The sequence below is a fragment of the Calypte anna genome, chromosome 2, assembly GCF_003957555.1.
Source record: "Calypte anna isolate BGI_N300 chromosome 2, bCalAnn1_v1.p, whole genome shotgun sequence".
Lineage (NCBI taxonomy): Eukaryota > Metazoa > Chordata > Aves > Apodiformes > Trochilidae > Calypte > Calypte anna.
Genome location: NC_044245.1, coordinates 44,825,810 through 44,853,354, shown reverse-complemented (window position 1 = coordinate 44,853,354; position 27,545 = coordinate 44,825,810). Strand labels below are relative to the sequence as shown.

At 38.3% G+C, this 27,545-nt stretch overlaps 1 protein-coding gene across 3 annotated transcripts in view; it reads right to left on the bottom strand.

Annotated features, from left to right (window-relative positions):
• Window positions 1-27,545, bottom strand: part of TPK1 (thiamin pyrophosphokinase 1) — a 298,088-nt gene that overhangs the window by 85,112 nt on the left and 185,431 nt on the right. For all 3 annotated transcript variants that reach the window (XM_030446013.1, XM_030446014.1, XM_030446015.1), the window contains one exon: window positions 22,334-22,480. In XM_030446013.1, coding sequence (XP_030301873.1) covers window positions 22,334-22,480 — 147 coding nt within the window. The remainder of the gene's footprint in view (window positions 1-22,333; window positions 22,481-27,545) is intronic.

Sequence of the window (27,545 nt, the reverse complement as noted above, 5' to 3'; positions counted from 1 at the left end):
TGGCGTAAATAACTCTTTTGACCCATGGCTCACGTTCCTGAGGAAATATCTCTGCATTGGCTAAAAACCAGCAGGTTTCATAAAACTATAAGCAAGGGAAGTTATTAAAGTGTCAATCAGCAGACTTAAAATGTACTTGCTGTCAAGGCAATGTGACATCCCTCACCAGCAGCTTTATAGCTTTTGCATATCACATCCACCTCTCACGCAACACTTTGTCCTCCAGAGCCCAGAAAGGCCAAGAAAAGGAGCCAACCATAATCAGCACACAGCAGTAACAAACAGCCCCTAGGATGGAGGTCTTAATGGAAAAGCTCTGTATGGAGGAGTGGGCCTAACTCACTCAGTAACTAAAAGCATCTGGAGCTCCATCTCAGGTGAACTCACTGATAAAAATGTCACTGATTTTAAACACCAAATCCCCATCTCATCACCCTCTTATGGCCTAAGACACTAACAGCCCAGCCTGTCCCTGCTTAACCCCCTGAGGTTCCTACTACACTGCCTGCAGCCCAGGACCCCATGTCAGCCCCTGCCCAGGGTCACCAGATTCCAATGGCCTTGCCCTCCTGGGCCAGGTATTGACCCATGATCCTGATCCTCCTACCCCCCTCCCCTCCTCCTCCCTCTCTCTCTCCCTGTCCCCCCTTCCCATCCCCATCCCCATCCCCATCAGGGAGATGCCTGATGAGCAGGTCTGGGGCTGTCACCTGGCTGGGGTGGTGGGGGGTGGGTGGCTTCAGCCTGCACCATGCCCCAGATGCTCATGCTTTCATGTTAATCTTAACTAAAAAAAAAACAAAACACAAAGGCTCATGAAAGTGGCATATATAAGGGGGGAAAAAAGTTTGAAATTAGAACTCCTACGTCTCCCTGAGTGAGATCTAATATTCCTAAAGCAGATGGTAGAAATAATTAAAAAGTTCAGATTGTCTTATAAGTCAAGCAGAAATAAAAGGTCACAAAAAAATTATTTGCTTTTCCTACCAAAAAAATTGGTGTAGCTATGAGTGATTAATGGATCATCAAATAGAATAGTGTTATTATTATATTGAAAAAGGACATCTTCTGGACCATCTCTTACTCATTCTTTTGCAGAAGTTGTTTCATTTTGCTGAACTTTGCAATATTAAAATGAAGGTGAAAAAGGACTATTTCTTGTCAGTTTCAAAGTTATCCAACTGAGTCCATTGCATTAATTATGGACTATACACTGCAGTACAAATTATGCTTGAAATAAGAATGAATAAGAAAAGCCAAATTAGTGTGGAAAATACTTATCTGAAACTAAGACTTCTCAATGCCTTTCTAAGAAAATCAATTTCCAAAATCCAATTGTTTTTTCTTACAGTGACAATGAACCAGCCAGCAGTATATTGGTATTTTATTGATGAGAACAGTAAAAGAACACATAAAAATATTTTCTGTTGACTAAGTTACAGGTTTTTCTCCATGTCTCTTGATGTGTTATTTTTTAGTTGATATCTGTTCAGCTTAGACTTTCTAAAAATAGTCCTAGTTTTGAAAGATCTGCTTTGATTAAGACCTCCTTCCTTTACACTGAAAAAGTTAGGGAACTGTCATGTTACTTTTTTTTGTGCTCACAAACACTAGAACCAACTAAATTAAACAAACATGCTTTCCCCAAGATTAAGTCCTTAGAGGTATGTCTGTGGGTGCCTCAGTTTTACTAACAATTGCAGACATTAGCTTTCAAGTCAACATATGCATACCTTCTTCCCCATGAACCACACATTTTAAACATCTGACAACAGTCTTATTTTAGGATGGCAAATCATCCATGAGTATTTACTCATAAAAGCCTATTTTCAAGAAAACCTAACTAGATCATAAATATTTGCTTTAGGCAGAGACAACTACAAAACAGAAGCTAATGCTTTTAGTTGTTTCCAGAATAATAAAAAATTGTTCAAGCAGTCCTAAGTCATGGACACCATGAGGTCCAGTAAAAATAGATTTTAGTTTAAATTAAATTTTACTAACTGGGGTGTAAAGATGACCAAATGTTCTGATATTTATTTTAGGTCTAAGATGCTTCAGATAACCAGCAAAGTCTGGCAGAAAAGACATTTCTTGAGGATGGAGGGGCTCTTATTACTAAAGGCTCCCTTTTCCATATCTCACAGACCATTGCTGTAACAGGAAACTGTCTTGTAGGTCATGCTCCTATGGTGTTTCTCCTGCATATCAGTTACATTTTAGAGGTGTGTTTTTAAGTGCACTCTACTTATCTGCCTCTCCTCTCACTAACATCACCATCAAATTCTCTGGGGCACAGTGGGAGCTCAGCAAAGTCACAATAGACATTTCCTGAAAAAAAATTGACAATGACTTACACATATAACACTGTTTAAAATCAGAAGCATTCATTTTTTTCTAATGCCAACATTCCTGCCTTTTGGCCATGCTTTTTTTTTTTTTTCTTTCTCATTTCATATTGATCAGCTGCCTAAATCATTGATTTCCCATTTGATCCAATATAATTATCTGTAGACAACTACAAGTACAGGTATCTTTAGAGTCAAATAGCATTTTTATCTTGTAATGTGATATATACAGGATATTCATGTCTGTAAAACTCTTTCCCTATACATTCCTATCCCAGACTCAAGGAGTCTGGGATAGGAGACCAAAACTCCTTTAAGAGTTTCTTTATATTTTTGGAAACTGCAACAATTCAGCCCTTCATTTGGTAGAACCACATGCTTATTTACAATATAACATATGTATAAAACATCCCAAACTCCTAAGTGCTGCTGTCAAATTCTACTGGGCATATAATTTATACACAAGCACAGAACCCATAGACTTCCCACACCTTCATTCTCTTTTCTGTATCTTAAATTCTCCCTTCTCTTCCCCCCACACCTTCCCAACTATGTTCACTCCCCATTCTATTTTGACTTTCTCCTCTGAGTATTTTCCCATTTGTCCTCTACATCAAGCAGAACATCCTGAGACCTATCTGAGTTAAACTATTGTTTGAATTCAGCTATTCATACTGCAGTAAGCATATGAATTCAAGCCTATGCAAGTTCTCTTATTCATAAATAAGATCATCCTGCTCTACAGCACTTGTCAGACCACACCTCGAGTATTGTGTTCAGTTTTGGTCCCCATTCAATCTATATCCTTCCTGCAGACAGTCTGGAGAGGGTCCAGAGAAGGGACACAAGGATGATCAGAGAGTTGGAGCAGCTGCCATATGAGGACAAGCTCAGAAAACTGGGCTTTTTCAGCCTTGAGAAGAGAAGGCTTAGAGGAGACCTTGTTCTAGTAGTTATAGGGCACCTACAAAGAAGATGGAGACTCCCTATTTACAAGGAGTCAAATGGACAAGACAAGAGGCAATGGGCACAAGTTGCTCCTGGCAAGATTCTGATTAAACACAAGAGGAGAATTTTTCACTATGAGGACAGCCAAGCACTGGAATGGTCTCCCAGGGGAAGTGGTGGATTCCCCCAATTAGGAAAATGTTAAGTCTCAGCTCAACGGGGTGCTGGGACATATCATATACACAATAATATTAGAAGGGTTGGACCAGATGATCCTTGAGATCCCTTGCAACTTGACAATCTAGGATTCTATCTATGATTCTATGATATATATGGGAACAGTAGGGCTGGTCTTGTACCAAGCCTCCAATCTGACCTCCCTTGAACTTGGAGAAAGTTTAGATCTAACTTGACCTTCACTAACCAGCACAATACACAAAATCCTTCACATTTTAGACTTGAAAAATGTAGGTTTTTTACTTGACTATTCAAAATTCTATCAATGCCAATAACATTTGCTAAGCTGAGCCACATTAAGGCAATATTTCCCAGCCTGGCAAAACATTTTGACAAGTTTTTTTAAGGCCTAAAATTTTAATGAATTCAGAAGCAATAATAAGAATGTATGACATATACAGTGTGTGTTTGCTGCCTAATAGGAAATTTTTCTACTAGAATGTGTTCTGCCCATAACATCTTGATATGTGGCTGGGTAAACTAATGAACTCACAAATGATCTTAAATTCAATTCTTTATTATAGGAGTCCGTGTGGTTTTATTACCTGTTTACACAAATACACCCACGTTTCATACCCATCATAAATATCAATCAGAACACTCTCACCATTGTCAAAAATAGCAGTAATACACATGCAGAAATGTAGGTGTTTATTTCTAGCATTTTTAATGCAGTAAATTCAACCAAAGAAGGGTCAGAGTAGCCTTTTTAAAAATTAATTCCTGCAAATGACGTCTTGTCCCCCTGCAGAGAACTGCATTCTTCTGGGCAGCACAATTACAAAACTGTCTTAGAGAAGTGTAAGATTTTTTATCCACATGGGCACAAAAGTTTGGATAGTGCTAAATATTCTTCTTCCTCTTTCCAATTAGCTTCCTCATAAACACATGCACTTTCTTGCTGATTTTGTGCCTTAAATCCAAACAGTGTTAAACACAGCACAACTACATCTTTTTAAAACTTAACTGAAGTAGATGGCAGCATACACAATCCTGAAAATGCACATCTATTTCTAAGATATATATATCTGGGATGTTGTAAAGCAAAAACTGCACTAATTTTCCATTTAAAGAAACCAAAATACACTGGCAGACATTTGGAGAAGACTCTGAGAGTGTTTTAGCTCTCTTACTTTACAGTTTACAAGAACATTGTTGCACTGCTGTCTAGCTGAAAGCTGTATTTTAAAACTCTTACTCAGTTTGTATCTAATTTATCTTAATATCATAAAATGGAGACACCCTTTTTCATCATCAGAGACATCAATCAATGTTCAAATGAAGAAGCCCCCAAGTAATTTCCAACAGGTATCATTATATTATTTTTTCTTCCCTATGACAATATAAAAAAATGGCACAAAACACTGGCCCCAAATGACTTACAAGAATATTCTTTCCATCCATCATATTCCTGGGATCATAATAGTTATCACACCATAGTTAATAACTTCCTCTTCAAAAATCATGTTCCATTTTTGAGAATATATTATAGGTGTATAATGAAACTCAGCAAAATGTTCCTTAATGGGTAAAACTCAATTTTTAAAACCATGTAATTTTCTCCAGGTATATAAGAACGCACCCACACAGCAGAAAATCTTCTGAGGAGTTTTGTGAGGGGAAAGGTCCTAAAATCAGAGAATCTTACTTTTTTACACGACTAATTTAATAATTGTGATGTATTTGTAGTTACACAAAGAGATCTACAATCTTTACAACAAACTATCCTGTTTATGCATTACATGATATATATTTTGTATAAGTAATACCTCTTGACAAAAATCATGTTAGTCCCTCAGAGATTAAATTACTTCTGAGAAGCTCTGTCTTACTCTGTTTTTGTTTGGTCCTCATTTATTTTGACCTGGGCTATTCAATTGTGAGGACCAGACTGGAAGCAATTCTGTTTGCTTCCTTTGAATAGTTCTTAAGATGGAAAAAAGTCTGACTTCTTAATTGCCACTCAGTTGCAGGCAATGGACACTAAGGCTCTGGGTAGTGTCAATTAGAGCCCATTTTGAAAAGACTTGTGTGCCTTGCCTGACCCCCTCTGTCCCTGGAAACAGAAGAATTTGTTTCTGTCAGATTTGGCCAACTCACTGCTTTGTGATGCAGAAATGGGGATCAGGTGGGAAAAAATGCTCATCCTACCACCCTACCTCCTTCTGTTTCTGACTCCCTTCCAAGTCTTTTAGTGGCTGTCTCCTCAGCTGGCTGTCTCCACTTACTACACCAGCCATGTACTTGCCACAGTGCCCGGTCTCCAGAGCAGTCTGGGCAAACTTCTGTATAAAGGTCTCAAGTGAGTATATCTACTCACTTGACTGGCCCTTGGCAGGTGGTCAGAGATAAGCACATTTACAAATGTTCACTGAGTGAAAGCCTGTACACTCAGCGAGAAAAGGAGACACAAATTTACCAAGATGTACTTAATTCTGAACACAAGTTACCCATGTAACCCACACTAGGTGCTAAGAAATAATTTACTACAGACATGCATACGTTGTCACTTTTCAAATACTGGATTTGAAATTATCAGTAAGTAAGCTCTTTAGGAAGGACAGGCAGGGTAGGAGGGGAGGAAGTATTGCTCACTACATCAGAGACCAACTGGAATCAATGGAGCTCCACCTGGGAAAGGGTAACAAACTGATCAAGTGCCTATGGGTTAAGATTAAAGGAAAGAAGGGAGAAGGTGATGTTACAGTAGGGGTCTGCTACAGGACACCTGACCAGCAGAGCCAAGCAGATCACAGAATCACAGCATCATCTGGGTTGGAAAGGACCTCTGAGATCATCAAGTCCAACTCTTAATCCACTGCTACTGTGGTTACCAGACCATGGCACCGGGTGCCACATCAGTCTCTTAAAAACCTCCAGGGATGGAGAATGTGCTGGAGCATATCCAGAGAAGGGCCACGAGGAATCCTTCCTTCCCATCCCTGGAAGTTTCTAAGGCCAGGATGGACAGGGCTCTGAGCAGCCTGATCAAGAGGGAGTTGTCCCTGCCCATGGCCGGGGAGTTAGAACGAGATGATCTTAAAGGTCCCTTCCAACCCTGAAAGTTCTATGATTCTATAATTCCATAACAAAACAGTCTTATTACAAGGTGGCACATGATCCATGTACTGAGATTTTGCCAGAATGTAGTGCTTCCTAGGTATATTGTTGAATATTTGCATTGGTTTAACATAATATCTAAATCAAACAACAATGCAACAGATCTCCAAGCAACTCTCCCTTCTTCTCCAGTAAATCAAGAAAGAACCCTTACTTAATTTTGTCCCTCACATGAATAAACACTGCCTGGGGAAGCAGAGTGAATGTGAGTGTGAGTGTGTGTGTGTCTGTAGGGAGGAACAATTGAAATAATATACATATCCAGCTGCTAGAAATTTTCATAGTCCTTCACAGGAAATCCACTGCATTCACACACTGACTGGGCAGTGTTTCTCTGAAGGTTACTACTGGGATGGCTGAGACCACAGTGCAGGATTTTCTGCAGATTCTGCGGAAGTCCTCAACTGTAAAGTGCAAGGAACAACTCGGATCCTCTGAATATAAGGCATAAATGTGACTTGGGCTATGACCCTGGAGTTCACTTCAATTGCCTTTTCAATCTACAATGGACCCAGATTATGAGCTTCTCAACATTTTTCCTAAACAATACAATAGGACAAAAAAAACTGTCCCACTTTTATCCCACCATATCCATACTGCATTAGTTCTTCATCTCATTTATTGCATCTATTTTTCTAGACTTTCTAAAGTCTGTAGCACTTAACTCTCCAGTCCATATACAATTGCAGGATCTGCACTGCCTCTTTCTTTGCTTTGCATCTTTTCACCAATTTCACTCCTGTAGAGCATTAAGTGCAAATGTGTTCCCTCTGCTTCCAAAGTTACTAACTTGGCCTAGATTAAAGGCCCAAACCAACACTTAAAAACCTCCTCTACTTTCCTTCTACCAAAGGACAGACATGATTATGATTTTCTCACAGTGTATTCAGTCGCTTCCTCCATGCTGAACTTTAACTTCATTTGACATATGCTTGTAAAGTGTCCTAATATCAGTAAAAAACCCAAACCAAAACAAAAAAACCCAAAGAAATATATGCTAGTTCTATACAACTGTGGTGAATGAGCATTCAAACTCTGTTTTTTTCAACTAAGTTTAAGAAATTTGGCCTCTATAAATATGTAGGTCAGCAGCTCTTCTGAGAAAGACTCAATTACTTGTTTAGGGATTTACAAAAAATCTACACTTAGATATTAGTTCTTACAGGAAAGGGGGGAAATGTCCCTTTCCATCCAGCCACAAAAGTTTATCTGACTACATACTAAAGAACCAGCAATATAATGCTATGCTTGAGTAGGCTTTTTTCATGACAGCTCTTTGGACTGAGACATGATATATGAATTTCCTAGAAACCTCACAGAATAAGAACAAATCTTGCTGTAAGCTCTGTTATGCGATATCCCGGGATTTTCTTTTGCTCATTCACCTATGAAAGGCTCTGATAGCTATAGTGATTTTCCTTTCTACATTTCTAACCTACACATCTCTAATGCATTAAAAAAGGCAGGAGGGAACAAACATCCATCCTCTAATGTCTCCTCTGAACTGCTTGCTGTTATGACAATCAAAGTAGAAATTTTAATATTCTGATGAGATGAAAATGTTTTATTAAATGGCATAACATTCATTGCTCATGCACAGGGGCAGAAGGCTAAAAGATATAGATTTCTAACAGTTATCTGCCATTCCCTGAAAAGCTCTTCTTTTCTTTTGGTTCCTATATGTCTTCTTCATTAGAAGAAGATAAGCTGCTTTTACAATTAGCTTATGTATTTGTTCAAGCTCAGCCATAATGTTTTCAGATTCAGACATGAGATGTTTTACTATCTTAACAACTGAAATAATTAACTTACATGTAGCTACCTTATTCACAATTTTTCCTAAGAAAGTTAGGATGAATTTTTTACTTCCATAGAAAAGCAAGCTTTTGTGATTTTTCTGAGAGGATTAAGAGCTTGCAATAAAAACTTCTATCACCTCTTAAGGTCACTCCTAATCAAGTCACAAGCACCAAGAAGTGGGACAAAAGGTCCCAGCTGACAGGTCACAGGAGATAGAAACCTGGAAGACTGGATTCAATTTTCAATATGGTATTGACTCCCTGGGTATCTGGGCAAATCATTTCACTTGCCTTTGTCTCTCTCTCTCTCTTTCTCTCTCTCTCTGCAATATAAGAGTAATATACCTTGAGATCCAGCTTAGAAGTGTGACATGAGATGGAGTCTGATGATTCACTAAAGGAGTATCAGAAACTATATGAAAAGAAAGGTATGTTATTATTCCTTGCCTTATGGATTCTTCTAAAAATAACTATTTCCACCTAACACTTTGTATGTCATCTGCTCCTAAATTTTGAGATACATGTAGCACTACTAATCTGACTGAGTTATATAATCTGAAGGAAAGACATCATGCTACTGCAGTATCGAACACTAGTTTAAAACTATATGGATCAGTATGAAGCATAACTGAATACTACACTTACTTTCAGATTTACTTCACCAGCATTTCCCCCACTCCAATATGACTATAAGGAAGGAATAGTCAAAACAATTAGTCAAAAGAAAGCATATTAAGGTAAGCTCTAACTGACTAAACATTGGATTCTTACCCCTCAGATGGGAAAATACATACAGTTATAAAAGTTGACTTGAAAAATGCCTTCATTTCCAGAGTCCCTTGAGAAACACTGTCAAACTTCAAGGAGAGAAAATCTTGTTCTTCTTTACCCAGATGAAACTGAAGTTTGCATGGAAGCAACCAGATCACAGAATTGCAGAATTGTCACAGTTGGGAAATACCTCTAAGATAACCATCCAACTGTCAACATCCCTCCCCAAATAAATAAATTTATCAATATCTGTATCACCACACCCACTAAAGCATGTCCTGAAGTGTCTCATGTACATGGTTTACAAATACCATCACCTCCATCACCTCCTTGGGCAGACCATTCCATCACCTAACTGCTCCATCATTAAAGAAATTCTTCCTCATATCTAGTCTAAATGTCCTCTGGTGCAGCTTCAGGCCATTTCCTCTAGTACTATCATTATTCACTTGAGATAAGAGGCCAGCACCCACCTGCCTACAAACTCCTTTCAGGTAGCTGTAGAGAGCTACAAGGTCATAGAACCACAGAATGTGAGGGGATGGAAGGGACATTGAAAAAATGGAGTCCAACCCCCCTGCCAGAGCAGGATCACTGAGTGTAGGTCCCACAGGGAGGCATCCAGGAGAACTTTGAAGGAGATTCCACAATCCCGCTGGGCAGCCCGTTTCACTGTTGTCACCCTCACAGTGAAAAAGCTCTTCCTTATGTATAGACGGCACATTCTATGCTCCAGTTTGCACCCTTTGCCCCTTGTCCTATCATTAGACATAACTGAGAAGAGCCTGGCTCCATCCTCCTGACTCTTGCCCTTTGCATAGTTATAAACATTAATGAGTTCACCTCTCATTCTCCTCCAAGCTGAACAGACTCAGCTCCCTCAGTCTTTCCTCATAAGGGAGATGTTCCATTCCCTTCGTCATCTTTGTGGCTCTGTGCTGGACTCTTTCAAGCAGTTCCCTGTCCTTCGGGAACTGAGGGGCCCAGAACTGGACACAATACTCCAGGTGGGGCCTTACCAGGGCTAAGTAGAGGAGTAGGAGTATCTCTTTCCACCTGCTAAACACACCCTTTGCAATACACCTCAGGACGCCATTGTCCTTAGCAACAAGGGCACATTGCTGGCTCACGGCCATCCTTCTGTCCACCAGGATGCCCAGGTCCTCGGTCCCCTCTTGTACAAACTTAACATTCCCAATTCTCTCAGCTTCTCCTCATAGGGCTTGCTCTCCAGACCCTTCATCAGGTTGGTTGCCTTTCTCTGAACTCAGTCCAGCAACAAAATATCTTTCTTGTAGTGAGGGGCCCCAGAACTGAACACACTACTTGAGGCGCGGCCTCACCAGTGCCAAGTATAGAGGGATAGTCCCTTCCCTGGTCCTGCTGGCCATACTATTTCTGATACAAGCCAGGATGCTGTTGGCCTTCTTGGCCACCTAGGCACACTGCTGGCTCATATTCAAACGGATGTTGACCAGCAGTCCCAGATCCTTTCCTATATGGCAGCTTTCCAGCCACCCCTACCCAAGCCTGTAGCATTGCATGGAGTTGTTGTGACCCAAGTGCAGGACCTGGCATTTGGCCTGGTAAAACCTCATTTTTATTGGCCTTGGTCCACTGGTCCAGCCTGTCCAGGTGCCTTTGCAGAGCCTTCCTACCCTAGAGCAGATCAATAATCCCACCTAACTGTCTGCAAATAATGCAGGCTCTTGTCAGGAGATAGATCTGGGCTTCCAGGAGGAGATGCCAAAAAGGCTTCAATTCAGTTTCACTGAACGGAAGGTATTCTTTCAGCTTGTCTCACAAACATCAGCTCCAACTGTCTTTCAAGATGAGAGATTTGAACATCATGCATGGGATCTCATGCTACAGAAATGTGCATTTAGATTTGTCTCATTATCTGAAAACCGTGGCTCAGGCTGATGCTTGTGAACGTTGCTGTGCTTGCCACAAAAGAGCATAAGGAACATCTCAGGTGCACATTTGAATTGTATTACCAATGTCAGTCAGCTCACCATAGTGCTGACAGTTATGTCTGACCATTTAGTGCCTTTTAACAGAGTACACAAAATAGCTAAAATTGCCAGGTGACTTGGAATAAAAAAAAAAAAAATCAATGTTTTAGTATTTTATCTCCTTAATTTTCTAGGGATGTTTTTGACAGTTCAATATACTTCCAGTACTGGTAGCACTTAACAGCTTCCTAGCCTATTGTTGGAAACCCTATTTTTGAAATCAACAGCACAATGCCTCCCCAAGGAGACAGAACACATTTAGTGCAGCTATCTGGAGCTAGTTTTAAATACAAAAGAGAAAAAAAAAAAAGAGAGAGAGAGACTTTCATGAAGGGTGTTACTATTAATAAATTATAATGAAGAATCAGTTCTGCCCTGATAATTCTGTAGTATCACTGATCCCTTGTGAACAGGTAAGAAAGGAGATCCGTAAGTTAGACACATGAAAGGCTGAGAAGTAATACAGGCTGTTTAACATTATGAATTCAGTTGATATTATTCAGATTACAAAAAACTGGTAAAATATGTGTAGATGAGACGATGAATTGCTTCCTTTAGTTGCACCTTAATTTGTGGCATACAATATCTGGCACAGACGGAGCAGCTGCATTTGTTTAAAATGATTCAGGCTGCTGCTCAAGAGTTCTGCCAGTGGCCATTTCACTTGCACAATGGGACTAGACCAGACTCTCGACATTCCCCAGGGGATTTCAAGAATCTGAGCATGGGTGCATTGAGGCTGAATGCAATAGCTTGCACACCTACAATACATGAAAATAACTCCCAGTAAATCCTGAATGGACAGGAGAGTCTGGGACTTCATGCAGAGACATACTGGCCCCTCAGAGCGACTGAGTCCTCTCTGGGGGCTCTTTTAATTGCTTTGAAGTTTCAGCTGATACCCTGGGTACAGTGAATGTATATCTTATTGGTTTTATTCCCAGTTCCTAGGATTTTCTAGCATAAATGAGACAGGCAGCTCTTCCTTCAAGAAATCCACCAAGCTTCCAGCTAATGAGACTCTGCCTGTGGCATCATTGCTGCAGAAGACTAATTTCAGATCTTCAGCTGCTCTCTCACTTCACTGTGAAGTACTTCCCTCAGCTGAGGAAAAACTGATAGTAGTTGCAAAGAGGAGAAAAATGTACTTTTCTTACCAGAGAGGCTTCCTCTTTTCCCTGCCCCAAAAGGAACATAATAGCTGAGAAAGAACTGAATAAGGTGACCTCATTATTAAGAGTGTAAGGAGGATTACCTGCTGCAATGCAGCTTTAGTTGCATATATCTAAAAATCTTTAACTTGCTGTGAGGTAGAAAGACTTCAGACTCATAATGCAAGGGCAATTGTCATTGCCAACACTGTGGTTACTAGTAGAGAATTCTGGAAGCTAATTATTATTCAATCTGATAATTTATTCTTTCATCAGAATAAAAGGATTCCCCTTTGGATGTAGCTCCTTATTCTCCCCCAGGTACCTGAAGTTGATGAAATTGAATGCTGTAATTCAATTAACAATGGATGGGGACTTTTAATGGAAATTAACCATTCAGATGTTGATCCCAGAGAAATGAAGATACTCTCTAGGAAGCATCACTGGATGACACATGGATGAGAAACATCTTAACTTGGAATTATACAATAGCAGAGATAATATATTTACATCTACAGTCTATGTGCTTAAGCACCTGCTTAGATTTCATTAATATGCTTTCACAGATGCTTAAATGTGTTCTATATTTGTAAAATTATCAGCCACACTACATTTGTGAAACAGACTCCACGGTTGGGGCTGGAACTAAGGCAAATTGTTTGCAAACCAGCACTGCTGAGAGGCTGGCCACAGCTCACCACAGCTCATGTGACACATGGTTCAAAATGAGTAATGCAAATGACAGGCTTCAAGTTTAAAAGGCAGGAAATTAAGGAGAGTTTGAAGCACAGAGCCTGCATAAGAAGGTCATTTGTTGGCAAGTTTTGAAAGTTTTCATTTTTTTGAGGAATATAAAATCAATTTAATGAGCTAACTAACTGTCCCCCTTCTCCTCATTACTTCCTCTTCGAAACCTGTTGCAGAATCTCATCAGACCAGTGATTAGGGGCTTCTCTAATTTCTGATGGAAACTTATCCACCACTAATTCAAAGCAGTGTATTGAAATTTACTTCTGCTCTAACACTGGCCTTCAGCTTAAACAGACCATTATCTCCCTGGTATTTACTCCTTCATCACATTTAGAGACAGCAATCATTTCTCTTTTCAGGACTTCTCCTGAGAGGTGACACAAGAGACTAAACCAAATCACTCCTTGTAAGATTAACAAAAACATGAAGAGAAATCAGAGTGGACAAAACTACAATTTCTGAATATTGTCACATAGTCTTCTCTATCAGGGGATTCCAGCTCTGTATTGCTTTGCTCCAGATTCCCCTTGGCAGCATTACTGGTGCCCACATAGATGAGCAGCAGAAGACAACAATCTACAGGCCAGAGGAGCCTTAGCAGCCTGTCCACAACATTAAGGGTCCAGGCTTCTGTCAAGCAACACAATTTTGTGAAATCATGTTTGTCAGCAGATGGGTGCCTTCATCTCCTGCAGAAGGGTATCTCAAATCACTGTTACTGGCTGCTTTCACCTACTGCTGACATGCAGATGGTTCTCCCAGATGCTTGTTCAGGCATTGTATCATTTCTGTAAATTCAGACCTGAGGATGGATAAGAAGCTTCTGCTGCCAAGTCTCCAACTTCCAGACTCCTTTTTTGTCTTTAACAGGAACACATTGACTCTGAGTATCTCGATTTTAGCATTAGGAGTAGGAAGCTCATGCTCCTTCCTATGCAGAAGACTGGGCCCAATTGATCTCTTGATAAATATTTTTGAATATAGTTGATGTGAGAGGGGCAGACACATTACAGTCTTACAAACACTGAAGAACTGAATCCCTGATAAGTTCTTCTTGGGATGTTCTGTTACAATAGATAGAGTGCTGAAGTAATGTAACCAGTTGTTACCAACAAAAATAAAATTTGGGTTGCAAAGTAAATAATTTCCCATGGCAAGGCTGGATTATTCTAGCTAAATCTTGCTTATCAGGATAGTACAGCATTTTCCCTAGAGCTTCAGATATTACTACATATTATCATTCTTCTGCACTGATCCTTTTTTAACAATAAGGGCAACAGTAGAAAATCCATACAGTTGAACCACTGCCCTGGCAGATACAGAATTAACAATGATACTGTAAGGGATTGAAAAAGCCTAAGCAATTTCATAACGAGATTAAATTTATGAGACAATGTATTTTCAAATAAAACAGAGGCCAGAATATGCATGCTCACCTTCTGCAACTTCAGCTAATGCCAGTACTCAGAGGAGAGCAGAAAGGATAATTTTTAAACTTTCCTCTAAAAGAACCTATCAACCCTCCAGGCTTGGTTAACCATTACATATTTAGCTTTTTTTTTTTTTTTTGGTAGTAGTAGCTAATAATTCTTCACCTACTATTACTTCAATTTTTACTGTCATTTGCATTCAGTCCAAGAACAACAATACTGACTTTTCCTACTATATTTTTAAGCATATGCAATGAAATATTTTCCAGACATTCATTTTCTTTCCAGAGGAGGCTGTCAGATCACAGCTACTGATACTCATTAGCTTCCCCACAGAATTTTCTGTAATGACAGGGAGGGAGTGAAACCGATGCCTTCAGAGAGGCAGTGCCACTTTGTTGGCAGCATAGAACCCTAGGACTTGAGAAATGTCATTAACACAATAAAAATGAACAAAGAATTATAACTCAGCAACAATTTAAGGGTGATGCACAGAAATGCTGCAGTAGACAGCACCCCAATAGTTTGCAATACTACACCAGAGAGGACACTTGGATCATCGGTACAAATTTCCAAGAGGAGATACTGTGAGATTCAAGAGGAAGGCCAGAATGACACAGGAACACTGATGAATAAATGCTTCATAGAATAGAATTGTAACTGCTGGGAGGAGACAAATCCTGCAAAAAATCTTCAGGATAGCAGTAGCTGCTTAGGTTAATAAAACATATTTTTTAAAATAATAAAAAATTAAGAAATTGTGATACACTGAGAAAAGACAGTTGATACAACCTAAGAAAAATCTAGAGGGGAAAAAAAGAAAAAAGGAAAGAAGAAAAAACAAGATTAGAAAGAGAAAATAAGATCTTGTTGTATGATGGTAAAGTAATAAGGGGAGTGGCCTCTGACCAGGAAAGTAAAAAAAAAGACCTTACAATCTCTAAGTCACTTTATGTCTAATGGTTAAGCTTCAAACTTCTAAACACTATCTTACTCCTCCTAGGTGTCAGCTGGTAGACACATATTTTAAACCACAGCAATAATCATAAAAATGCTATAAAATCAATTTGTAAAATTCCATCCTATAAGACCTTCACATAAGAAGCAGTGAATAATTTTTCTTTTTTAAAATACAAAAATATGGCACCCTGTAGAAAGATTAATAAATTATGTACAAAGTATTTAATTCTGTTGAAAAGTATTTAATTCTGTTGATCAGTTTTGGAAACCATCTTTTAAAATCTTTTCTAAATTATAATTTTTGGGGGGTCAAAATTCTGTTCACAAAAACCTTGAGAATTCTTTAGCTTACAAAAAAAGCCCAAAACCAAACAAAAAGAACCCAACCCCAATACAGAATCAAAGTCCTAACTGCAAAAAAACAAGCAAAAAAACTTGAATGAACACGGACATGCATGCACTCTCTAGCTTTCTCCTGTTTATTTGCAGAAGAAAGATTAAACAGCAACACACAAAAAACACAGAAAAACATTACCATATTAAACATAACACACAGCAAGTAAAAATACTGCTATGATTTTCCTTAGCTTACCACTAGCACAAAACAAGAGAAGGTTCTACCAGTTTCCTATTTATCTTCCTTCAAGCACCAGTTCCTCCTGGTAAGCAGATGTCAAATGTTACATTTTGCTGCTGATCATTTAACATAAAGCAGAGAACTTGTGCATTGGAATAATTATTTCACAGTACAGAAGATTATTGCACACAAAATCCCAAAGTGTTAGAGCAATGCAAAAATGAAGTTTGTTAATGGTGGTGATAAAAAGGATTAAGACTTCAAAGGATACACAACTAATTGACAGGTATGGGAAAAAGCCTTGCTCTAAGAAAATTAGTTCAGCAACAGAAAACTTCTCTTGGTTTCCATAAAGCATCAAAACAGATATTATAATATTAACAAGATTATATTACAAAAGCTAGGGGCAAAAACAGAGAGCAGGAACCTCATTGGAAGAGCTTTATTTAGAGTCAAGATTTTCCTAGAAGATCATCCAACAGCTACTGCAGTAACTAATTAAAAATCTGAACAAAGCCTGAAAAATTTTGAGAGCAGATGCACTGAAAATTACCAAATGCCAGATATTGATTCAGAAACAAATTGGATGACTCAAGAATTTAGAAATACATAAATAATCCAATCAGACTCCTTCCACTATCTTATTGCAGGCAACCATTAGGATGTGAATGTAAAAACAGCTGTGTGATTAACATTCTGTTACAGAGTATTACTTGTTTCTTAAGAATCATAAGACGATTCTCTTTCATTTGGCAATGATGGCTTGCTATTTTCTTTTCTTCTCTGAAAGATGTGGGTTTTTTTTAAAGTGGTTATCTGCAAGCTAACAAAGTGACTTATGAAGTTATTGTAATCTGTCTAAGCAAGGGCTGTTGGCATGTTGGGATATTATTAAAAATATTTTGCATATGTCTTCATCATACAAAAGTAATCTGTAATTATTAGATGTTATTCAGCAAAGAAGTCTACAAAAATACCCACATAATTCCAAATATTTTAAAAAATTGGCGAAGATTTCTCTTTAACTTCTTAAAAAAGAATATGAGTGTTTCAAAAGCTAATTATTATTTATAAAATGCTATGTAATTATATTGTATATTTAATAATACATATTTGCTGATTAAGGAGTAGAACCAGAACTAGATTTTAAAGAACTTAGCTGTTAAGAGAAAAATCCTAATAATTTAATTACTAAAATAATCCTTTTGTAACAGTGAGAACCAGGATAGCAACTAACTCTTACCTAGCTCAAGATGTGATTGAAAAAAATGAATCAAATTTGGATCTTTGGTATCCAGTAAAACAGAAATCCTGTGGCAAACATGATGGAGCCATTTGATGATCTCATTTACACACATCTACTATGAACACACATTATATGAGTGATCATTAGCCAAGCTGGGTTGTCCCAGTGAAGAAGAAAAACACAGGTTCTAACTCTTAACTTGTCTTTTTCTAAGAACAGAAGGGAGGTGTAACCAAATCCTCAAAGTTTCTTGCCAAAGAAGGAAAATAAGGCAGCTAACCCACTGACACAGCAGCTTTATATCTGAGAAGCCATTTAAATGTGCTACTGAAGTTCTGCAAGCACAAAAACTCCCTTTCTGCAAAGAGTTTCTGTGAAGGTGTCCATTTCTCAGAGAATGGCTTTCCATCATTAATATGTTTGACATTGGTGGTGTTTCTGTCAAGCTGAATGGCTGGCTATCTCATAGGAAAAGTCACAAAAGATGTATTTGCCAAAGAACAAGAAGCTGGATATTTGCAGATTTCCTAGATTCACATTCAAGTGAACTACAAGGAGCTTGAGGCACAGACATGCTGCTTTCTCTACTAGATTAAGTTCCAACAGTGCTCTTGGTATCTCAGCGGATACCAATCAGGAAAGACTCTTTACCTTTTCAGGACAATCAGTATTTAAAGTACTAAATATATACTTATATATTTTACTGAAATATTAAATATATGTTTAAACAGTAAATACATGTTTAAAACTCTTCCTCAGACACTGGGACCTTTTTGCAACTCAATCTACCCACAAAATATACCAATAATACAGAAAGAGAAAGGCAGAAAAAGGAGGCATTAAAGGTTATCCTCAAATTTTCAAATTTCAACATCATTCCCCAGAAGAGGCACACTCACTAAGGATGTTCTCCACTGAGTTCCAGTGCAAGCCCAGACCTGCTTCTTCCACAGATGAGGTGATACAGAACTGATCTGATAACTCATTCTTGAAGTTCCTGTGAAATTCAAGGAATTGTCTTCCAGAAGAAAACTCGTAAGTTAAAATCCCTGAATTTCCCATTCAACTTTACCCTAAAAGCATGGACACAAAGTAAACCAAATAACATTGGCATAGGGAATTGCAGCAACAAACTCCAGTAAAGTTTCCAGTCTTGTATTTTACCTCACATATCTATATCAGTGTCCCCAGGAGCAGATCTCCATGCCTAGTTGCATCTGTAAAACAGTTCAGGTAATGCTCTCTGCTCCTCAACTCAGCTGGCACAGCACTGCTCATATGCACATCACTGTTCTCTCTTGTCCCCAAAACAAGATGGTACCATCCAAATGCTAAGTAAGCAATTACTGATCTGTGCTAACCCCAAACTGTGCCCAGGCACCTTGTGAAAGAAAGATAGCTGGCTCACACTAAAACCGTGCTTGGGATCAAGTCAACTAATTAGCTGCACAGCCTACTGTATGGCAATATTTATGTTAATTAAGGGCCTTATTAATACTGTTGTTACTATAACACTATCTTCCATCTTGGTGCAGAGCTGAGGCTGTAAAGGCATTTTGAAAAATACAGCATGAACCTCACAGTGCCCATTCAGAGAAGGACCTGAGTTTTATCTAATTTAGAAACTAGAAAAGGATGAGATAGAAAGACTATACTATTTGCTTCTCTCCAATGAAATGGTAGTAAAGAGCCAAGAATAAGGGATGGGAATCCTGATTGTTATTGCTCATATTTAGCTGCTGGACTACTATCTATGATGTTAAATTATTCATCATTTCTCACAGGGAAGGCAGGCATGCACTCAGCAAGAAAATCTGCGTGCAAGAAAAAGGGTTATCAAAGTATTCTCTCTTACTCTTTCAAAAGACTTAAGTTTACTGACAAAAATATGCTGCTGTATCACATTTTCATGTGTAGGCAGCAATTCTTCTCTACATCCCAGGACTGAAATCCTGCATGGGGAAAACTTAGCTGCTCAGTATAATGTAAAAGACAGGCCTCATTAACTCTTGGACATCTTCTCATTTCTTGGTCATAAATCCTATTACCTTGTATTACAAACTGCCATAAAACTCACAGATAAAAGATAATTTATGCTTAGTGTACAGAAGCTAATGTTTCTGCACTTCTGAGAAGCACACAAGCAGAAAATGAGAAAGTATGTATGTGAAACCTTAAGCCATTCATATTGAGCATGGCTAGCATGATAAACATGACTCAAAGGGCCTAATGCTCTTCAGCCAGGGTATAATCTAATGGTAATTGATATTACCAAAATTTCAAGCATAAAATGTATGAACTGTTGCATAAAATATCCCGCTTATAAAGAGTGATTATTCCTTATGAAGAATTCAGGCTTTCATCTCTCCCCCCACCACAGAAAGAAATACGATGGTTATTCAGTACAGAGAAACTTTTTTTAAAAATTCCCATCATCATATTAGAAAAGCTTCAGAGCAAGAATCACCTTCTGGAATTCTTAGTCTCCCTGTTTCAGACTCTTATCCTAATTAGTGTTGCATGGCACACAAAAACTAAAACCCAAGGAGACAGGTGTTTGTGGGATGTAATTCTTCCCATGTTTTTTCTCTTCTCCACCTCTCAGAAATTAATATAAAAGAGTTTACTTCCTTGTATTTTTCTTCATTTTACATCCAAAAATAATCTTCCTTGTATATTTCAGAAGCTTGTACTGTCTGTCTCCCTATTTCCCAAAAGATGCCTCAGTCCTCAAAATGCCAATTACCCTTGGATAATTTTATTGGCTGATAAAAAAAGGCTTTGTTTACTTGGTCCTCCTTGTTTGGTAGTCTGCAATGGATTCTCTATAGGACATAGACCTTGCTGTCTTGCTCTAAAACCCTGAAGACTTATAGCAAATCTATAAACACATTTCCTACAACACTGTGGGCCTTTACAAGTGTGTTAAAAATTGATGTATTTCTTCTGCTGCCCTCCTGTGTATCAACATCGTAATGTGAAATAACTTTCAAAGCAACTACTTAATAGATTTTATAGTGTACTTAGCTACCTACTCACATAGCCATCCTCTTAGTTTCTGCATTAGTAACTAAATTCATCAGCTTGACTTGTTATTTCCCCTTGTATTCTTCCCAGGGCTTATGCAATTACCAGTTTCTCTGCTTTCAGTATTTTAGCCTCCACCTAGGTACACATGATTGAGAATGAATACTAGTTTCCTGCTACAGTGAGTGAAGGGCTCATGTTACTTTGAAGCAAAAATGAGGTCATATTTTTCTAAAGAATCCAGTAAAGATCACATTCCTCTTCCCCATGAGAGAGAAGTTTCAGGTCTACTTTCCACAGAAAAAACATAATACTCTTAACTGTAGCATTTGCATTAGCATTTGAATCTCAAAATCTTACTTCATTTGTTGCACAGTTTCCAGACTTGCATTTCAAAAAGTCAGTGAGTCTCCCACTGTGTTCAGCTCCCTCCTACTTTGATTTTAAATTACAAAGGGGAGGGGGGGAGAAAGAGAGAATGCCATGATTGTGACTGTTTACAAGAGAAAAATATCATTCTGAACTCTGTACAGAAAAAGAGCATTTCTGAGATTAGGATCCTCACAAAATGCTTGGTCTGACTGATGTGGTGGTGTTAGGTGATAGGCTGGACCTGATGATCTCAGAGGTTTTTTCCAGTTTCAATAACTTTGATTCTGTGATTCTTGTATGGCATTGTTAAAATCAGAACAAAGACAAGTTTCCAGCAAGCACAATTAGCAACATACTATTTCTATTTAAATGCGAAGAACATGTTGGATTTTTTTCAAGTTGAAAAGCGTTTAATTGTTCATTGAAGACTCTTCTGAAAGCAGCCTTAGGGATGGCATTTTCAAGTCACTTAAGGAAAAGGTGAATGAAAAGAATTAAAAGACTTGACAGTCCAAGTAATTGTTTTGTAAGCTAAACTGGGAATTTCTGCTTCTTACTTAAGCTTTTCAATACATTCTTAAAAATATCCTAAAACTGATTTACAGTGGTCAGTGAAGTACTGCACCCATTCCTCCTTACACTATCAAATGAGCTCCTGTGCTTACTATCTTTCCTGCAGACACAGTGCTTCAAAGTTATTAATAAAGCATCTGCCCCTGTGAATTTCAATCTATAACCTTGTAGAACTTTATTAATGTTTTTCACAAACTACAATGAAGCACACGTGGTGCAGGGCTTTGTCAAATTTATCAGTGAATGTTATTTATTTTAATGAAATAAGCTCTCCAAGATAAAATGGCAAGTTACTTAAGCTTCTAGAAGCCATGACATCAGATAAAGATACTTCCTAATAAATAAATGAATCACTGTAAGAGAAAAGTCTTTGGGGCTTATATCTGCCTTTAATTTAAATCTTAAAAGCATAAGCCCCACAAGATCTTTTGTTGAGGGTTGTTTTATGAACCAATAAATGGAATAACAGACCTAAAAACCCACAAAAATAACACATTTGAAATAAATTCCCTTGGTGATTCAAGCTGGATTGCCATCATAATGAACAGCTCCACTCAGACCACATAAGAGAGCTCTGCCTGATGTTTTTGTCAGGAAGTCCCTCATATCTTCCTCCTACAGTTTTCTTTTGTTTCTCTTACTGCAGATATCCTTATTTCTACTCAACATTAGAAAAGGACTGTGTCCTAAATTTTAACTTACTGGAATCTAATTAAAAAGTTTTTAAACTTTTTTTTCATTTAAAATCAAAATCCCTAATCCAGTTTTCATGTCTTCTGGATTTCTGTGTTCTTCCCCTTTTAAATAAATCTATCCTGAACAAATTAAATACAATCTTTTCCAAGGCAGGACTTCCAAGTCCATCATTTGCTGTACATTTACCTGCAATATATTTACTCTCTGACTCTACAGAAAAAAAAATAAGAACAGAAGCATTTAATGGTGCAAGACCTGGTCAGGAGTGGGGAAAGGTCAGTTTTATTCTTAAGTAACTTTTCACAGCACTTACAGGTTGAAGCAGGTAAATCAGTGAGCACTCCTGGATAACTATCACTGGAAAAGGAGTGATATTTATTGCATGAAAAAGTGTTTCCACTGATGCCATTGTCTGGTCAAAGCGTCCTCCAAGTCCACCCAAAGTCACGATTGCATCAATCTAAAAGATAAAACAAAAACAGTCAACAAGAAAACTCAGGCATGATCTCTAGACCCTGAAAGTCTACAATAAAATAACTTTGGAGGAAGAAAAGAAAAAAAACTAAAAACAGCCTGCTGATTATACAAAACCAAACACAGCTATGTTCCGATTACTGATAAATACCATTACGAGACTGTTAAGGCTGAGTATTAAACTCATTAAATTCATGGCAAACATGGGGTATTTTTAAAAAAAGACATAATTATTGTCCTTAAAATACAGGCCAGTCTTTGCACGTACTTATCTGTCTACCCTGATTATACAGAGCCTAAGACATATCACTCCACATCTAAGCCCCTCAGGTAAGTGTGGCACATCTGAGTCTTAGTATCCTTCATCCACACATCTTAACATCATTTCAATATTATCCTCATGGTTTATGGAGGGAATAAAGGAAATTCCAACTTAATGCCACTGTATGTCATTCTTGTTCCTGTGCACTTTAAAGCACAAGCAAACTCACTCACAGATTTGCTCTACTTAAGATTAAAAGTGCTACTGAAGTAGCAGGTTCCACCCCAAGTGACTGGCACACCTCCCAGCAGTCAGGTACAGGGAGAGGAAGAGGAGTGCTCTCCTGTCCCATCCCAGACCTGCACAGAGCACCACCTGACTGCTTGTAATATTGCACAGAGTCAGACTGAGGTTGCTTAATCCTCTCACAGTTCATCAAGCCTCTGAACACTTTCTTTCCTACAAGCAGAAAGCCTTGGTTAAGAGCTTTTGGGTCCTCAGATAAAACATCACTGAGTGCAACGTATCAGTATTATTTCTTCCATAATGTGGAACAGTTATGTTCAGTAACTGTGTTTTCAAAAGCTACCACTGAGTTAAATCTTATCTGGAGCCCTAACACATTGCAGCAATAGAGTCTTTAGAAGCTGCCTTGAAAATGGCCATCTGGTGAAGTTTCCAACTTTATAGTGCTCAAGTCTATGGCTGCTGTCATTACATGAAGTTTTACTCAACCCAGGAGCCACATAATAGTGCTCTGTGTATCTGGAATGATGTATTAATAATATCAGCTTCTATTTTTATTACCACGGCTAGGGATTTATGATTCTGTTGAATATTGGTTTGCATGAAAAATTAAACTCATTTCCTTTTGGTGAGGAACTATACCATCTTTCTCGTTACCACCAGGAAAATACTTGAGAAGTCAGACTGTCTCAACATAACACATTATATTAGCAGCAAGCACTTAAACAAAAAAAGCTGTTCTTGTGCTGAAGACAGCCAGTATTTTCTGTGCACATTACAGATCACACAGACCTATCAGGTGACCAATAGAATATGAATGGTGGGAAAGCCTGTCCTTAAACAGGACACAAAACAGCAAAAGCTTTTTTAATTGCAGTCATCACCAGTCAAATAAAACCAGTTTGTGTCTGTGCTGGAATCAATAAAATGGAAAATGTACTAAGGCTTAGCCATAACATAATTTTAGTATTCTAAAGTATGACAGAAGTGATCCCAAAGTCCTATTCCTTATTCAGTACCAACAGTGCAGTGATCTTGTGGACTGGTGCCCAAAAAGTAAGAAAATAAAACCAATCCAGCATGGTGCATATCTGTTGAAAAGGCATCCATAAAAGAGAGGTTTGGTGTTGTGGCATGTTGGGAGAAAAATAATATATCTGAAAAGGGAATGTAGCTATTATTTAGGGTTTGCAAAGACTGTGAAAATGAAAACCACAAGTACATGACAGGTAAGCAAAAAAAAAAACCAACCCAGATAGAATATAAAAAGACTAGGACTAGGCAGAGGGAAAAGCTAAAACCTAGAAGTTCTGTCATGGTTTACAGTCCTGCCTTTCACTGGGTAGTCTTGGCAGCAGTGACTGGCATCCAGACATTTCAGAACTGTTAAAGACTCTATTTGAAGGTCTAGGTATACACACTCTTACGTAACAAAACAGAGAGGCGAAGTCCAACAGAAACCTCAAGAGCCTTTTCATCCTAAAGCTATCATCTCCATTAAAAAAGCACAACACAAAAATCACAAACTAACAAAACAATCAGTTTCTTCCCTGCAATCACTGCTCCTTTCACTCTGCCAAGCACTTAAGAAAATGAATGTGCCATGAAAGCACATACACGGCTCTTGGTCATTCCAGAATCTAAGACAAAGCGAATATCAAAGCACAGGACATTTATATATTCCCACACTCCAGACAGGAGAGACTAGTAATTTTTCTACTATGATTTCCTGTATAACACAGGCTACAGAATTATACTGTTACTTCTAATCAGCCCAGCAGGCAGCATTTGACTAGCACACTGTACTTCAATTGAAATGTCTATACTTCACTTAAATGTCCTGTCACCAGTCCCCTTATACAATTTGTTTTCACATAGTACCATTCATTTCCTGAAAAAAAAAGGATATAAAATCTTAAATAACTACAAAGGAAAGCTTATATTGTTGCAGACACAGTGTGGAGGGCACCATATTCTTTTAGACTATCTATAACCTGACTTCAAATATATCACACTGCATCTTTAAATGAGATCAAGCTTTAATTTAGAAAGAATTGAAGATCTAATGGTGGGATTCAGTCATCTTTAAATGACAGACTCATACATTAGCCTCTCTTTAAAGTGTTTCAGCAGTCACTATCAAACAGCAGGGTAATTAAAAGGAGAAGGGAAGCATAAATGGATAGCTTTCTGTAAACTGCTTGCTAGACACTACCTTTCTGTGAAAACTGAGCCAGTTGACATTCTTTCTTCTGTTGTAGATGAGTTAAACACAAAGAAGGTTTTCACTATATGACTAAGGGACATATATTTTAGGAGAAGGGTGAAAGGAAACATGAAGCGGGAACTCCCTGGGGTGGGTGAAAAAAGAGTGCAATATCTGGCTTTTTAATGTCAGCACCATCATGACATCTAAGACCGAAGTTCAAGGTTCAAACTGACAGCAAAGATTGCCTATTCTTGTAAAAAATGTGCTTGTTATCTCTGATAAGAAATCCTCTCCCTGGCATATGGGTGGGGCTCTGGACACACGACTCAAAGGACTTCCTTACACATGAGCTCAGACAACTTGCAAACATGTCTAAGTCTCAGAGAGGGGGTGCAGGTGAAATGGAACACATTTACATGGACAGCAACCACAAGCACTGAATAAACCACTAGGAAGATCTCCTCTCAAGAAAAAAGTGAAGACATCAGTAATCAAGATGTTGTAAAAGCTCTAGAGCCATGAATACACCTCCCTCTATGTGAGACCATGGAGATCACCCACAGCTAATACCTAAGATATTTCTATGCCAGTTACAGGTCAGATATCCTACCTGATTAAAAGACAGCTTCCTTTTAGAACCTTCTCACTTCAAGAGTACCTTTTCACCTTTCACAGCCTTTCCTCATTTCCTAGCATTCATGAGCCTATTCCTTTAATTTAAAATTTTGGATTAATATGATATAGAGAATAGAATTATTTTAGTAGCATGCATATATGTTAAGGTAGATTATATGCTGAGATGGTGTATTTTATGCTGAAAAGCAATTAAGTAGTAGTGTGAATGCTACATTTATTACTGCTTTATTCCTTTGACTCTACATAAATTCTGACCAGGTTACAAGTAAAGCATTTTTTCCTTCATGAGGCAATTTTTTCAAGTCAGGATGTGGTTAGAAAATCCAGATATATACTTTCTGATCTCTATATCAGCTTCAATACTGATGACTTTAAAACACAGCAAGCACTTATCTCAATAAAAAATGAGCCAGAGTAGATTTCAGCTCATTGTCCCATAGCTGTATGAGAGCTCTTGTGTCAGCCAGATCATGGACATTTTTTTATATGATCCACAAAATTGAAATGTAAAACTAATGAACAATTGAAATCCCCAAACCCAATGCTGAATATGTAACAAGATATTTTCTGGTTTAGTTGAGTACAGACCTCTAGCTCAGTGTTTTACTTGAAAGATATGGCAATAATTTCCTACCTGATTATATGTCAAGCTACACAGCAGCATCTGAGCTTTGCTCTTTACTCTAACCAGAATTTGCTTTCGGCTTCAGCCATCTGACTCTTCATGGGAGCAAAAGCTCTCAGTCAAAGTCTGCCATTCTGTCTGTGTACCTGAGATGATAACCCACAGCCAGCTTCACTGTAACATCTCTGATTCCACTGGTCTTTATATTATACAGTTCTATATCCTTCAGAAAGCATTTCTTTATTATGTTTAGTTTCTTGCATTTTTATGCAACTGTTTTCTCTGTTAGTGGCCCCTTTGATTTCAAATGAGAGGTTAACTCTTTCTGCTAATAACAATAAGCATGCAAATGGATCACATTTGTCTGTTTAAAACAAGCAATATGCATGATACTAAGATGGAAAAGCGAAGGCTCATCTTAAAAGCCAGTCACAGAGTTGAGTAGCTGGCAACAATTTAATTTTGGTTCTACTACTGACTTGTGTTTGCATTTCTCATCAAATGAGCTGATTTCATTTCAGTGCTTTGGCTTTGGTCTTTCCTGCAGGTAAATGGAATGTCTGCGGGTGAATACAGCACCATCTGATGTAAATTTTGCAGAACATAAACTTCATAACTGTTGACTTTATTCTTTCTCATTTACAGAAACCTAATCTACAAAATCCATGTGAACTACTGGACCCCAAGAAATCTGAATTTGACTGCTTACTTTTATGTTGAATATTCCTGTATGACCTTGATCAATCTGTACTCCCTGTGCCTCAGGTAGAATAGAGACGGCAATAATTCCTGCTGTGCTACTGCCGGTCTGGTGGAGTGCAGCTCTGCAATTCCTGCTGTGTGTGAGGTGAGGGTCATTGGAATTCCATATTGCTTCAGATTTTCTGGGTGAAGGGCCTGTTCCTGCTCCAGACTGTTGCCATGCTGTTGTGAGTAGGTGAAAGTGCACTGAAACTCTCAGAGCAATCTCTTCACCGTGGCTTTGGAGAAAAATGTGCTATTTTTGTCCCAGATGTATTTATTCTGTGCATGAACATTCCAGGACTATTAACACATTCCTGCTGAAGAATCAT